Source organism: Scatophagus argus, chromosome 13, assembly GCF_020382885.2.
Source record: "Scatophagus argus isolate fScaArg1 chromosome 13, fScaArg1.pri, whole genome shotgun sequence".
Lineage (NCBI taxonomy): Eukaryota > Metazoa > Chordata > Actinopteri > Scatophagidae > Scatophagus > Scatophagus argus.
Window position 1 is genome coordinate 15,999,306 of NC_058505.1, and position 14,406 is coordinate 16,013,711.

Sequence of the window (14,406 nt, forward strand, 5' to 3'; positions counted from 1 at the left end):
GGAGGGTGTGAGAGGGTAAACAAATAGCACGTCCTGAGCGGAACAACAGCAACACTCTTTCCAAGAAAGCTGTCTTTGTTCTGGTACCACAGTGCTGTTTAATAATAACAATAATGTTGTATCACGTTTGCTTTTAAGAGGAGACAGTACAGCATGTCCTTGGCTTTGTGCATCAAGAAGAGAAGTTGTTTGATTGAGTGAGTAGATCATTGGCCCATCTGTAGCTGCTGCGAGCGAGATATGTGCAATGTTTACAGACTGTGCTGTGTGTTCATCAGAGGAGCCACAATGGCTTTTCTTCTTTTTAGAGCGATAATGAATAGTGATCTCTACATCCAACAGGATAGATTGCATCTGTGGTTTTCAACTGTTTGCTGTGGAGGGTCAAGCAAATGAGCGTTTCCATTGTAACCAAAGACTGCAGAAAGGCAGATCTCAGATCAAACTAAGGACGCTGACGTTGACGCCGCAGTTACAAGCAAGACCACAAGCAAGTAGTTACATTTCCTGCTTCTTTGTTTCTATGCAAATGAGCTTGTCGGTGTGTGTGTGTAAATGGAAACAAGTTGACAACAGTCGACAACTGGTGTTTGATGTGCAGTAATAAACTACGCACAAAATGTTCTTTCTGTGTGTGTGTTTTTTTTAATAATGTCAAGTTTGACAGATGATGGTTCAACGTGTCAGAAGCTCCGACGAAAATCAGTTACTTTATAGTAAGGGTTCAAAATTAATGCTTGAAGCTTAACATTTTGGGACGTATGCTTCTTCGCCGTCTTGTTAGATGAGAACTCTCAAGTCTAAATACAAAGGTGCCGCTAGCAGCTGGCAAGCGTAAGTCAGGATAGAGACTGAAAACAGGGGAGAAAAGCTAGCCTGGCATGCTAAGAGAATCTGCCTACCAGCAATTCTAAAGGTGGCAGATTAACTTTATATTTTATTTGTACAAAACATACTGTGGAAAAATTACAAATGGCCACCAGACTACAGATTTTGTTATCTTTGGACAAAGATGGGTTAGCTTTCTCCCAATGTTTCCAGTCCTCGTGATCACTTAACTCCTAAATAATCAAGTTTCCCAAAATGTTGGATTTTCACTTTAAGTATTGCAAAACTAAAGCACGAGTCACGAGATTTAAAGCATGAATTAATGCAGGGTGTATCATGAAACCCTGTTTATCACCCTTAAGAAATGATCAAGCCAGTATGAATTTACGTGATCAGTTAATATGCTTAACGGATCATTATTATTCATGCAGCAACATGTAGATGTTTGAATTTTGAACAGCCAGTTTAATGTAATGTTTCCCTGAGAACAGTCTTTCCCTTTCTATGTAACTGGATTCCAGCTAATTGGGTGGTATATTTAGTGTATGAAATACATCTGAATTAACAATCATTAAGTGACGATCTATTAAGTCTTAACTCATCACATGAACTCATAGTCACTTGATCATTTCTTAATGGGGAGAAACAGGAATCATGCATTATGCATGAGTTCAGCACGTGATTTGTAGCCTTAAGGATTATTTTATGTGCAGATAACAGTGTTTTATGAAATCTATTCCTAAATTGAAAAAGGAAAGTGTGGCTGCCTCCATCTTTTGTTGACAATGGAAATCACTTTTACCACAATATTTAATAAGGAATATTTATGCAAAAAGCAAATGCACATTTACTGACAGAGTTTTGGATACAAAAGAAAGTCCTGTTATTTATTAAAGCAACCTCGGTCCTCCTTACTTGTGAGTGACAGCAGCGAATAACTTCATTTGTCGAAACCCAATATACAATTGTGAACAAGGTTGTTTTACTGATTAGCACGACTTGAGCCAGAGAGGAGGAACTAATCAGTGAAATCAGCGGCTGTTGTCTTTGCTTGGCTACACTCGGCCCTCAGTGGCACACAGCTGAGTGAACACTCCTGAACTACATGCTGCTGATCCAGCCCGTCCCTTGGGTGTCTGATTCGGTGCGTCACCCCCTCGCGCTTCTTTGCCGTTGCCCCGAGGCAACAGAGGCAGAATCGCTGAGCCTGAGCTAACCACAGGTCTGAGCTGATGCTCCTTTAGACTTCACCTCACTCAACACATATGCAGGGGCAGCAGGTTGACCATCCCACATCTGTAAAAGCCAGGTTCAAGCCCCCTCATAAGCAGGATTTCACCCTGCTGAAGTGCTCTCAAGCAAGAATCCTAACAGCTATAAGGATACTTTTCTCCATCCCAACGTGACCTTTGACCTCGCTTTGAAGCAGAAGAGCAGAAGAGGGCCACGATGTCTGTCCAAAGACTTTTTAGAATCATGCCTGTTTTTCTACAGAAACTATGATTACCCAGCAGGAGGAGATGACACGAAGTATCCTCAAGCATAACATCTGAGTCCAAACTCATGTGTTGCTCTAAAACACTCAATTTCAGTATGAAAAAGGTTGCGATTCGCCAACAACTCTGTTCACCAGAGTGTGTTATCGTCAACTCACTGAATCCTAGAAACCGGTTAAAATTGAAAAAGATCCCATTTGTTCCACAGTTCTCCCCCTTCCTGTCAAATTTACAACACCTCCGAGATCGCTTTGCTGCTGTAACTCAAATCCAGAAGCCCCCACCGCACACCCCTCTCCCATAAAACTACAGCAGCGATGGAGTCATTCTGCCCCTGGGGGAAGAAAACAATGCTGCAGTGGGAACTTTAGAGCATCACCCCCCGTGGCATTTACTGTTTTTCTGATCGCCCGCCGGAGCCAAAATGCCACACAACTCTGTATTCTCTGTGCGCTTTGGGAGCTCACACATGCTAATGTTTTATTCACTTTGTGAGAGCGGGTGCATCATGAAAGGGAGGCCTCGCCTTGTACTACACTGACTCTGCCAACAAGCAAACATATGAAATATTAACAGCCAAACATCATCATCACTGATTGGAGGATGATCAAATGCAGGGCTATAAATAGGTGAAGAAAAAATAGCACAAGAATTGAACTTCTGAGCTTGTTTTGAGCAAAAGTTCATTTGTGATGGAGTGTGTGTATCTCTCTACAGAATCACAGTGATAACAGCTCAGTGTGATGCCCAGTCTGAGGCTTGATGAGCAGTTCTCGAGCAAGTCAAGCTGACCTAATTCAGTCCCTCTTAAAGGCTGCTTACATCTGCTTTTATGGGTCAACAAATAATTCTTCTCACTTATATTTTCATGAATTAAATGCAGGAGAATGTGAATGAAGCTCTGTATCAATGTGAAAACCACCTGAAAACTTGATGCCGAATACGTTTCAGCTACGCATCCCGTGGATTCTTTCACAAAACGCCTTCTGAGCGGTTATCAATCTAATTTACAGCCTTTTAAAATAGGAGTACAGTAAACACTGACTGTAAATGAGAGTAATACAACATAAAAATGTCACAGTTGCTGAGGCTTTTACTGCAGTCTGTTGGTGTGAATTGGAGATAAGTCATCACTGTTGCTTTTGTAAATAAGCACACACTTCTAAGTTGCAGTCCAGCTTGTATCCATGCGCAAACACTTGCCAATATGAATAAAACAAATTCCAGACTCAAGCCATGTGGTGAAATCCACTGAGTTAGCAGCTAAATAAACGACACGCAACTCGCAGAAAAAAGGCCTCTTTCCCTCCCTTCACTGAAACCCATCCCATGATCTGCCCTTCATGTTTATCCTCAGAGGACAAACATTAGTTAACCCCTGAGCTTTGAGTAACAGCTAGTGGTCTGGTTGGGGAAACGGGGCTGATCATCACGCCATGAGAGCCCACTGGGACTTGGAGGGCTGCTGCCGCTGCATTGATTTACTTGCTGACACCAGAATTGATGAGGGATCGGGTTGGCCACGGTCCAGGAGAGGCAGATTGGACAGGGAGGGAAAGAAGGAGGCGAAGCAGAGAAATGTAGCTACAGCTCAGAGAGGAGTCGCTGGGTGGGAGGCAGCGGCGGGCGAGGGTGGGCTTCTCCCTTGAGCAACACTCCCTCGGTGATGAAGGGAGCTTCAGGGGCCGCACCATACTTGTTAAGCCATTGACCTTTAATTCACACTTGTCATCTAATGTGTTTCACATGTGTGTTCCCATGGCACTTCAGGGGCAGGATTGATCCACTAAGGTCTGTGTTTAAGCCTCCACAGCAGCCCTGATTGGTGGGTGAACACAAACCTTTGGCATTCATCACATGGGAGTGTGTTTATATTTTCCAGTGACAGTAGGGAGACGTCTGTCTGTGAATCTAACATCTCTGGTGATGTGCAGAGAAAAGGTAGGGCAGGTGGGCATCCTCAGTCAGCTTGTGGGTGTGACAACAACAGGGACAATAGCAACAGGGCTGTCCTTCAGCCGCAATGGAAGCACTGGGATGTCATCTCATACACGCGCGCGCGCACACACACACATATACATATACAAAATACTCCGCTGGTACATGCGTACATGGATTACAGTAAGAGAGCAAATTGATACTCAGTGGAATTGCTTATTTAGCAGACCGGCTCAGCATTATGTGAACAGCTTTAATTAACCAAAACATGAACGGAATCTTGCTTACAGATGTAATTTCACCTACAACAGCAGCAGCAGCAGCATAAATGAATGATTTGGTATTTAAACTGACGGGAAGGATTGACCCAATATGACTCAAATTGTCAGGCTTATTATTTATCTTCCTACACACGATTTTCCTTGCATTAATGGTCAGTTTTTTTTCCTGGTAACAGTTATTTGTTATTTTGCCAAATTGTAATTTGAGCCCAATCAGCCCATTGTTCATTCACGGGACACAAAAGTAGTCTTAAAAATATAAAACGACGTACCTTCTACAGCCAGCACCGCAGGGACAATGAGGCTGCACACCCACAGCAAGTAATCCATTGTCATAAAACGGGCTTTTGCAACATGAATAAAGGTATGTAGACTGGACCCCTCGGATGGATGGAGACTCAAACACAGAGCGCCGCAGCCGAGCTTTTTGTTCTTCTCCCAATGCTCATGTCTTCAGCTGTGATGAGGGCTCTCACCGCTCCATTCTACCAAATAAGAAAAAAAAATCCTCAGGAATAACCAAGCGCTTCTTTACGTTGCAGTCAATCAGGTCCCGTTATTCCTGAGTTGTGAACGCGGTGCTACAGGAGCGCTACACTGCGCCCTTTCTCAGTCTCATTCTCTTGATCTGACTTTACCGACACCGAACCTCTGTTCAGGGACGCATCTCTCGGCTCCTGCCCTCCCCGAGCAGAGGATGGAGAGCTCGGTGTGAAGTCGCGTCTGCCCGCAGAGGAATCTGTGCAGTTCACTTTGGCCAACTCCGCGTAGCTGTTGCTCGTCTGCGAGGGATGTGCGTCGGAATGGCAACACCGGGACAGAGACACAGAGGAGGCTGAGGGCTCCGGCTGCGTCACGGCACACACAATGAACACCGACATTCCGGTCAGGATTTTCACAATCACTTCACATGGGACGTTTGACATCAGTATGGTGTAAATTTATGCTGTTCCCACACAGGAGATCAATAAAGCTTAAAAGAAAACAATAGGTATTTTTTTGTAAAGTGGACAAGCATGTACTCTTGACTTAGTCCCATTTTATGTGCCCAATCATCAAACACTTTTTCACAACAATTTTCCTCAACCTGTGGTCACAGTGTCATATTACATTTATCTAATTGCGTTGTTTTTCTCATTCACCTCACATCAATATTAATTAAAGATCAATTTGAAAGTGAGTCACACCTGGCGGTAAATACAAGCTGCTGCACCGTCTGTGGACAGAGGATGACCTCACCCTAACCGGTGAGCTCATAGCAACTGTTTATTATCACCTGTCAAAGCAAAATGTCCTGACATCACTGACTGGAGTGATGAGTTCTATACTTAATCCATTGCTAATTTATTCTTTGAAACGTGCGTCACTATAAACCACGCTTCATGCTTTTATTGTGAAGTCAAAAGTGCCACACTTCCTGGTTTCGTCTCAACGGTTCTGCGCTACTTGACGCAGCTGGCGGGAGCGGGTGGCGTTGGGGAGTGGACGGGAGGGTGAGGAGGTGGGAGGAGGAGGAGAAGGAGGAGGACGGTTGTTGGCCGGCAGACTGAAGTGGCCACCAGCCCGTAGTGTTTGTCCGTCCTGGCAGCAGGTAACAGCGGCCTGGAAGCTCTGCTCACCGCCGCTACACGCCGATCAATCCTGGCATTAAATGGACTGTGGTCGCATTGGCGGAGAACGTCGATACGAGCTTTGATAACAATGGATACACAGCGCCTCCCGCGGGTTATTGAGTGGCCTTTGAGGCTCATACTGCATTATAAGCACCTGTGATTTGAGTTACTCTTCGTGGTTTAACAAAAGCAAATCCGCAGATTTTACTGTGCCTGATCAGCTGAGTCATGGTAATGGCTACCAATCGAATAGGATTATTTCTAGGATTGTTTGATTACTTTCACAATAAAAGGCTACATGTAGACCTACAGTAATGCCACTGAAAGTTCACAACTGAGAGGCGCAGACACACTGAGGCTTCATAGGAGTGCAGCTGGAATATATAGTAAGTTTATGGGGTTATGAAAGAAAGAAGGCTACAGTTTAACTACTCATCAAAGTGATATCTTCAGTGCAAAGCAGTGTCTTGAAAGACTGCCTTCCCCCATTAGTTCATGTCATACTTTGACCTTTTGCAGTCTGTCTTGCAGTCTTTTAGGTCCCTTTCCACCAGACCCACCCGATCTTTTGTCCCTTGGTGGGTTCCAGCAGTGTGTGTGTGTGCTGGCTGGTAGTAGCTCTCAGCTCAGGGACAAGGCTTCCCTTCACACTGCTAATTCATCCCTCTGCGTGCCCCCCACTCCCGCTGCTTCAATCCCCCTCCTGCTGAACCCCAACACAGGAACACACACATAGGCAACAAACTCAAGACCCCCACCACATACTTCCAAGCAGCTCCTCCATCACCTCCACCCCAAGGTTTCTTTTGTCCCACAGGCTTTGTGCACTAATTAACTACAGTTCAGTTCCCAGCAGGATTGGGTCAGCCTCCATAGTGAAACCTGTGATGGACAGCTCTCTTTAACCGGCTATATTCAAACTAAGACCAAAGATAGATAGTACATATCCTTCATGGCAGCATCAGTACATCCATTATGTACAGGTCATGTAAATAGTAATATGTGACAGTGCAAAAATCAACTGCTTCTGTTTATCTCATTTGTTAAAAATCCCTCATAGCTTGATGTTTGTGTGTGTTTAAAAAGTTCCCGAGAGACTAAAAGAGTGTCTGAGACAAAACTTACAAATCTATTAATGAATTCAGCTTTGCAGCAGACCTTAAATTCCCCCCAGTATTTTATAGCACACATTGTGGTACATTTTTATTCTTCCTCTTATTTTGAAATATCCCTACAAGCCACATTTTGACAGATAGGGGTTACAGAGTGTGGCAAGCCCATTACAGTTTATTTTTCTTGTGTGGAGAAGAAGGGTCTGATTGTACTTCTCTGACTGCAAAAGGGATTCATGCGGTTACACCTTCAAATGGGTCCGTATTATATCTTCAGGTGTTCTTCTGGTGCAACCTTTCCCCCTTTTCTTACGTGATGAACTGGCAGTCAAATCCAAAGATTTAAGTTGCTGACTGGACTGCGATCATCTGTGCTTCACTTGTTGCCTTGACAGATGGAATAAAAAGCTGCAGCTCTGGAAAGTCTTCCCATCCTGCTGCAGATGAGAAATCAGGTCTCGGGCTCATGGGGAAAAATACATATTTTACAGAACATGGAGAGGGGACATGAGGAGCAAAGGATGGGGTGGAGGGAATGAAAACTAGCTCTATGGGACGGCAGCGTTAAGATGACAAGAGGGGATGACAGAGCATCTCCACAAAGCCAGACCGTCTCCTGCAATCTACTTGTGAATTATGGAGTTCGTCCAGTTCATTGCACTGTGTGTATAATAAACATGCATGTTCACATAAAACTTTGTGTGCATGTAAGTGGATTTATTTTTTCTATCAAATTTACGTGAGTACAGTAAGTTTCTTTTTGGTGTTTTAGGCCTATACTCTATGTATGTTGTGAGTTTCTTTGTTTTGCACCTAAAACCACTGATCATTTGAATAAAAAATGTAAAGGAAAAAACCCTAGCTAAAAACCACAATTCACACTTTTGATTCAAATTCTAGATCCACAATTTCCAACAAATCCTACAGCAGGGAACAAAAGGCTTACCTAAGATGGCAACAGGAAGAGATTCCAGAGGCAATCTGTTCCATGTTAAATCTACAGAAATTTAAGAGAACTGAACTAAAAAATAAAAACGGAAGAAACATTCTCATCACAAGGTCCATTGAGTAGCTGCTCTGGGCCTTCCAGTCATACCGTTTTAACTTCATCAGCAGATGGAATTCACCCAGTTGTCACGATTTGATGACCTCTCATCTTCTTCGCAGAGAAAATTAGCTTGAACATACAATTTAACCTCTTGAGGCGTTTGCTGCCTTTTGACAGATCCAGGCTCCTTGTTTCTGTGCTAAGCTAACTGGATGCTACATGGATTTTGCAGCTATTGGGTCTGACAAGGAAATTACTGACGTTGGGAAAATCAAAGCTTGGTATTTAGCTATAATGTCTGTATTCTGGTCACCAGTTGCTTATTGCCTTCTTATCAAAGTCTCTTTGCCACAAAGCTATTGTGATGTTGTCCAGCTAACTCGATGGATTTGCTCACACACACACACACACACACACACACTCCTCAAACCTACGGCACTTATGAATTCAAAACTAAAGTGAAAGGTGACAGACGGCTGTTAAATTGATGCTTTTTGTCATGAAATGTTGCCATAAATATTTATTTGGAGTGCTTCTTTCTAGCATTATCATGGGTGTAAAAATGTGTGTGTGAACAAAGACTAACAAACAAAAAGTAGCTTTGAGACTCAAGCCTCAGATCCTGGTGATTCTTTGATTAGTTTATTGGGGAATACATAGGAACACTGCAGTTTTTTATGCTTTTGATAACATTTAAGAAATTCATTTAACAGATATCGCAATTAAATGTACTAATTAAAAGATCTTCAAGTTTAACTAAACAGTGAATGGTTATTATGCAAGATGGCTCAGAATTAGTTACTGAATACATTTTAAAAACAAAACAAAACATGTAATTGTCTAAGATCTTCATGTGTTTCAAGAGTCAAAATTCGAGATAGTTTACTGTCATTTCCACATGTAACATGCAGAGATTAATTATAGATAATTGTAATAAAACAAAACACTTTCTTTGGATGAAATTATAAAACACATCCATTGTTTTTCCTTATTCTACCATAGTCAGATAAATGTATCAAACCACCAAAGGCACCAGAATACAGAAAATGACATCTAAGCTGTTAAATGTTTTCTGAAGGAGAACCCTAAGACCCTTGTTAGATTGTCTCACACACATTTCATTGTTTTCTGCATCCATGGGCTGCTGGCTGTGGCTTCGTATTTATTTTAAAGACACGAGAGATCAGTCTTCCCATAACTCCCTTTTAACACAATATTTATTTTTTAAGCTAAACCATGGCAAAACAATCAGGTGATAAAACCAACACAATTCATTCTGTTCACAACAAGAAGTTGCAGATAATCTGTTTTCTTTAGGGCTGCTGATGACAGAAAAACAGAAAATGATCTGTCAACAAACACTGGGAGACAAAGTTAATTGGGGACAATACTGACAGATAACGAGGGGGAAACAATCAGGAAAAGACATTGCCCAAGGAGTTTTTAAATTATTCTGCATATATTTGAATATCTGTCATTGTCCGTCTTAGCTCCACGTTTGCTAACAAGGCCAAAATAAAGATCTCAAGATCCTCGTGAGCACCGCTGAAATACAACATGAAATAGTGCGGGAGTAGCATTTTGCTTCATTGACTGGAGCGGTAATGACACATGATTATGTTCAGACAGGGAGCTGGCTGTTAGCTGCTGCTTAAGGGCACGAGCACTGCTGGGCTTTTCACAAACTGCTGTCAGCGTGTTGTTCTGTGCTGCGCTGATTGATTAAATATGAATTGCTGTTGGTTTGGGGAGCTCGTCGTGTTTGTCTGAAACTGCTCCTGAATCGACTTTTCTCATGAAGTTGTCTGTGCCAGCCACAGCAGCTCCAGCTTGGGGTGTAGAGCTCCCCCAGACTGACTGAACTTCACAGCTAATCAGTAGAAAGCTGTCAGTGACTTTGTGGGAGCTTGCATAATGGGACATTTCAGCTGGAGATCTCAGGATTGCAGGTAATCTGAGGCACATATGAGTGGAAGCTTACATGTGAAGTAAAGAGTGCTTGTCCACATAGTGAGGCAATACACAGCAAAAACTAATTAAGAACAATTCCATTTTAGTGGGCACAGACAGTTTCTGCAGAAGTCTTTTTTTCCTTCAGAATTATTCACAGGAGGCGTTATTGATGATTCGCCACATTCTGCAATTTTCCCACCATTCTCCTCCTCCATTATTCATCCACCTCTACTTTTTAATCTCCTGTGAGCTGAGTCAGAACTCCACTTCCATTTGCAGACTGTTCCTCCTCTATGCTCATGTCTGTAGCATTGATTAAATGGACCCCAGTGGGCTGGGGATTACATTGGGGTCTATTTGAAATGGCATTTCTACAGTGTTTTTCCATTACTGAGCATACTATTGGAATTTAGATAAACTGGGTCTGGGTAAGCTGTGTTGATTTCTGAGTTTATTCGCCTGGCTCACACGGGGTCCATTTGCTGCAATTTAACAATTACTGACTTTGGCGTGTTTGCTAATTTTCTATGTTCACATCCCTCACCAGCCTAGAGCGCAGCCAACTGGGCTCCCACAGGAAGGCAGAGGGGAGAAAAAGGGAATAGTGGAGGCAGAAAATGAATACAGACCATTGTTTTTCATCAGCTGAGGTGGAGCAGGGACACGGCTCAAACAGGACTGAGACAAATTAGATAACAGAGGACAGAGAGTGAAAGACAGGGTGTCTGCTGTTTCCGCTGCTGCCCCTGTTTTGTAAACATATTTGTGGTTTCACTATGAGCTCAACGCTGGTTGGTAATAAATACTTGGGTCCCTCCAGTGAAGAAACTGTTTCACTCTTTGCAGCAGGTCAGGGTGAAGTACTCTTGTGTGAGTTTGTGGTCATTAGAGGTGTGTCAGTTCACTGTGTACTCACTGGATGGCTTCTGGTCATGCCGCATTCCTGAGTCTCATGCACACACATGTTGGGAAATGTGACATCCAGAGCTTTTTCTACATCTGTCATAACACATCGTAGCTACAAGACCAAGAAGCAAGAAGTGTTTTGACATATATGATTTTCCTCGACAAGTGTCCAGGTATGCGGTGTCTATCTAAAAGCTTCTCCTCTTCGCTCTCGCAGGTGGAGTAATTGGTGTCAGATGGTTTTGTTTCTTCCACTTCCCATTTGGAGTAAAAACTGTCTGGTGCTCTGGTGTGCCGCAGCTTGCTTTGGCAGTCATTCCAGCTAAAGGTCCACACTTTAACAGAGTATTCCCTCACCCTGTGCAACCTGGAAAATGATATGAGTCAGACAGCAGCAGCCTCCACTTCAGCTTCTACTCAGGCACAAAAATTATCACGCAGGCTGAGCAAACTGCTGCAAGGTTGCTCGAGTGTTCCCCCGAGGCTAATTTCAACCAGTACACCTGTGACTTGTTCTGTTAGTGCTGACAGAACACCTGATGAGCAGAGTGACCTTGAATTAATGCAAAATATGACACATTTTAAGTTTCCAGAATCATGTCCATATTTTCATATTTGGTTAACACAGGGTGTAAGGTGGTTATTCTTAATGGTGGAAGAAATATTCAGATAAGTCCTGAGTAAATGTCACAATTAAACACTGTGAAAATACCAAAGTAAAAGTGAAGAAGAGAGAGCAATAAAATGTACTCAAGCCTATAACTTGGGGGCAGTTCAAATCAGTTCTGAACAGCTATTATTCATCAGCACCACTGTAATTCATTTCCGAGTCAGTTTTTTGGCCTCTGGCCTCTCACAACTCAGTTTTTGGTCTCCACCAACTCCTGAGTAAAATATCTGGGCCGTAAGCTGCTCTGTTCACAAGAGTGTCAGTAACTCTGTCTGTTTACCGTTTGTTGCTGAACACAGTGCAGATTCAGTGACTGGTAGGTCCATCAAACTTTTGTTTTAATCTGTTATTTTCTCTGCGTTACTGCCGAAACACGTATTACCAATGAGAGAAATACACTCATCGGCTCAGGAGAAGGAGGTGCAGGATTTGGATTAAGAGCAGCAGATTTTTTGGCACAATTATAGCCATCGTCACCTTTTGACCGTTCAACCAAACCAGTCAGACCAGCCCAAGAGGAGAGGAAAGAGATCCAGGATGGGGCCCATGCTGGCCCAGCTTGGACTTAAAGATGCTCCTGGCTAATGTCTGGACACAGAAAAATGAAATGGAACTCAGGCTGACTCAGCAACAGGAAACTGTTGTGAGCACATGTTTTTAGGAGACCTGTCTCCACTACGACACCTTTGATCAGGAGTCCAGCAGGACAAAGGGAGACAGACTCTGTGTTTAGATTAGCGATGCTTGAATTTTAAACACAGTCAGCACAGTGTTTGACTGTTTACATTCACCCAGATGGAAATTTTAAAAATTCACAGAATTATATCTTAGATATATATGTGTATACACAGATCAAATGAAGGTCTTGAGCCTCCCACCTGGAGACCCCACCCTCAGTGCACAGGATCCAACAGTCCGACTGCAAAATTCAAACCAGACAAAACAGATACAAAAGGAGGTGCGTGTGTGGCCAGAGGGATCCTCCGATGCTCTGAAGGACTGTTTTAGCACTACAGACTGGGACATTTTCAAACAAGCATCCACTTACAACGACCACACAGACATAGAGGAGTACACTGAGGCTGTTACAGCATACATCACAAAATCCACCGATGATGTCACTCACAGCAAAACTGTCACTGTTTGTGCTAACCAGACGACTTGGCTGAGGGTCGGGACGTAGCCTTTAATGCCGGTTACACTGCAGGACTAGTAACAGCCACAGTCAACCTGTTCCTCAGCTTCAGAGAAACAAAACGACAGAACAGCGAGAAAATATCTGGATACTTCAGCAACGCCCGAGATGCACAGTCTCTCTGGCGTGGCACTCAAATCCTCACAGACTACAAAGCTCCCCACGGACCTGTGAGAGTTACATCACATTGCTAAACAGCGTCAATGATTTCTTTGGCTGCTTTGAAACACAAAGCGACACACTGGCACAGAAGACCCCTCCTCCCTTGGGACGCACAGGCCACGTGTCTGGCTCCTGCCACCATGAAGAAGACCCTCTCCAGTATCAACTCACGCAAAGCAGCTGGACCAGACCTGGACATACCTGGTCGTGCTCTAAAGGACTGTGCCGAAGAGCTCAAGGATGTTTCGCTGATGTCTTCAACTTCTCCATATGGTCATGCAGAACATCAGGCCCATTCTCCCTCCCTCCCAGGACCTGTTTCAGTTTGCCTACAAGTCCAAAAGGTCCATAGAGGATGCCACTTCCACTGCTCTCCACCCAGGCATTAGTTCTAAGGTGAGAGAAAAGCAGTATTTCGACTCTCCTGTATGTCCTGCACGTATAGTGAATAGGTCATAACATCATATTCTAATCTAAATATGATTAAATGTGTGTATGTTCTATGTGTGTAGCATGAAGAGTGTTACAAACATTTATTTCATCATGCAACCCTGTGTTGTACAGACAAACACATTGATTTCCTTGATCCTCTGAAAACAGCTGCCTGCTGTTTCCCCCTGTCAGCAGTGAGAGTGAACCAAAATAGAAAAGTTTCATGTGAGACAGATAAATAATAAGCTGAGACCCACTTTGAAGCTTCATTCAGCTGAGAGACTCAGGTGCTAATTCTCTATAGGTTCATCACAAGCAGTGACCTTGTCCATATTGTCGTTTCATCCACTGGTTTTATGGAAATAAAGATTACCATCGGTTCAGAGATCAAAAAAGAGTTGAAAAAGAGAGTTAATATTAGACATTCATCAGACTGGACATGAATGAGACTCCAGTGGGGTTATAGTTTTGCTCTCTCACTGCTGGATTTCTAAACAGGCTGCTATTTGCTTACATGTTGTGTTTCATGAAGACAAACCAGGTAAAATAATGGTTCTGTATTCCATAAACGTGTGTTAGTTTGCTTCATTTTATCAAGACTTCTTACCGTCTCCACCAATAGTAGGAGCCGTGCATCAGACAGATATTACTTCCCCCAGGAGACTCACTGAGTGTGACCTCATTGGCCTCAGTTTGGAGAAAAAAGCAGAGGAGTCAATCTGTGGGTTGAAAGCTCTGTGAAACCTTTTCATAATGATGTCAGGGTGATGCC

At 43.2% G+C, this 14,406-nt stretch overlaps 1 protein-coding gene and 1 long non-coding RNA gene across 3 annotated transcripts in view; one reads left to right on the forward strand and one right to left on the reverse strand.

Moving 5' to 3' along the window:
* The window catches only part of ephb3a (eph receptor B3a), a 29,233-nt gene extending 23,840 nt beyond the window's left edge, over positions 1-5,393 (reverse strand). The window contains exons 1-2 of one of the 2 annotated variants that reach the window (XM_046409337.1): positions 5,193-5,393; positions 4,816-5,028 (exon numbers count right to left, since the gene is read on the reverse strand). In XM_046409337.1, coding sequence (XP_046265293.1) covers positions 4,816-4,879 — 64 coding nt within the window. In that variant the 5' untranslated portion in view covers positions 4,880-5,028; positions 5,193-5,393. Of the gene's footprint in view, positions 1-4,815 lie in introns of both variants that reach the window. The other variant, XM_046409336.1, reaches the window with a different exon arrangement.
* Positions 5,394-6,047: 654 nt separating this feature from the next.
* Positions 6,048-7,979, forward strand: LOC124069689. Its single transcript, XR_006845088.1, has 2 exons — positions 6,048-6,134; positions 7,664-7,979. It is a non-coding gene; the product is annotated as an uncharacterized LOC124069689 (long non-coding RNA).
* The last annotated feature ends 6,427 nt before the right edge of the window (positions 7,980-14,406 follow it).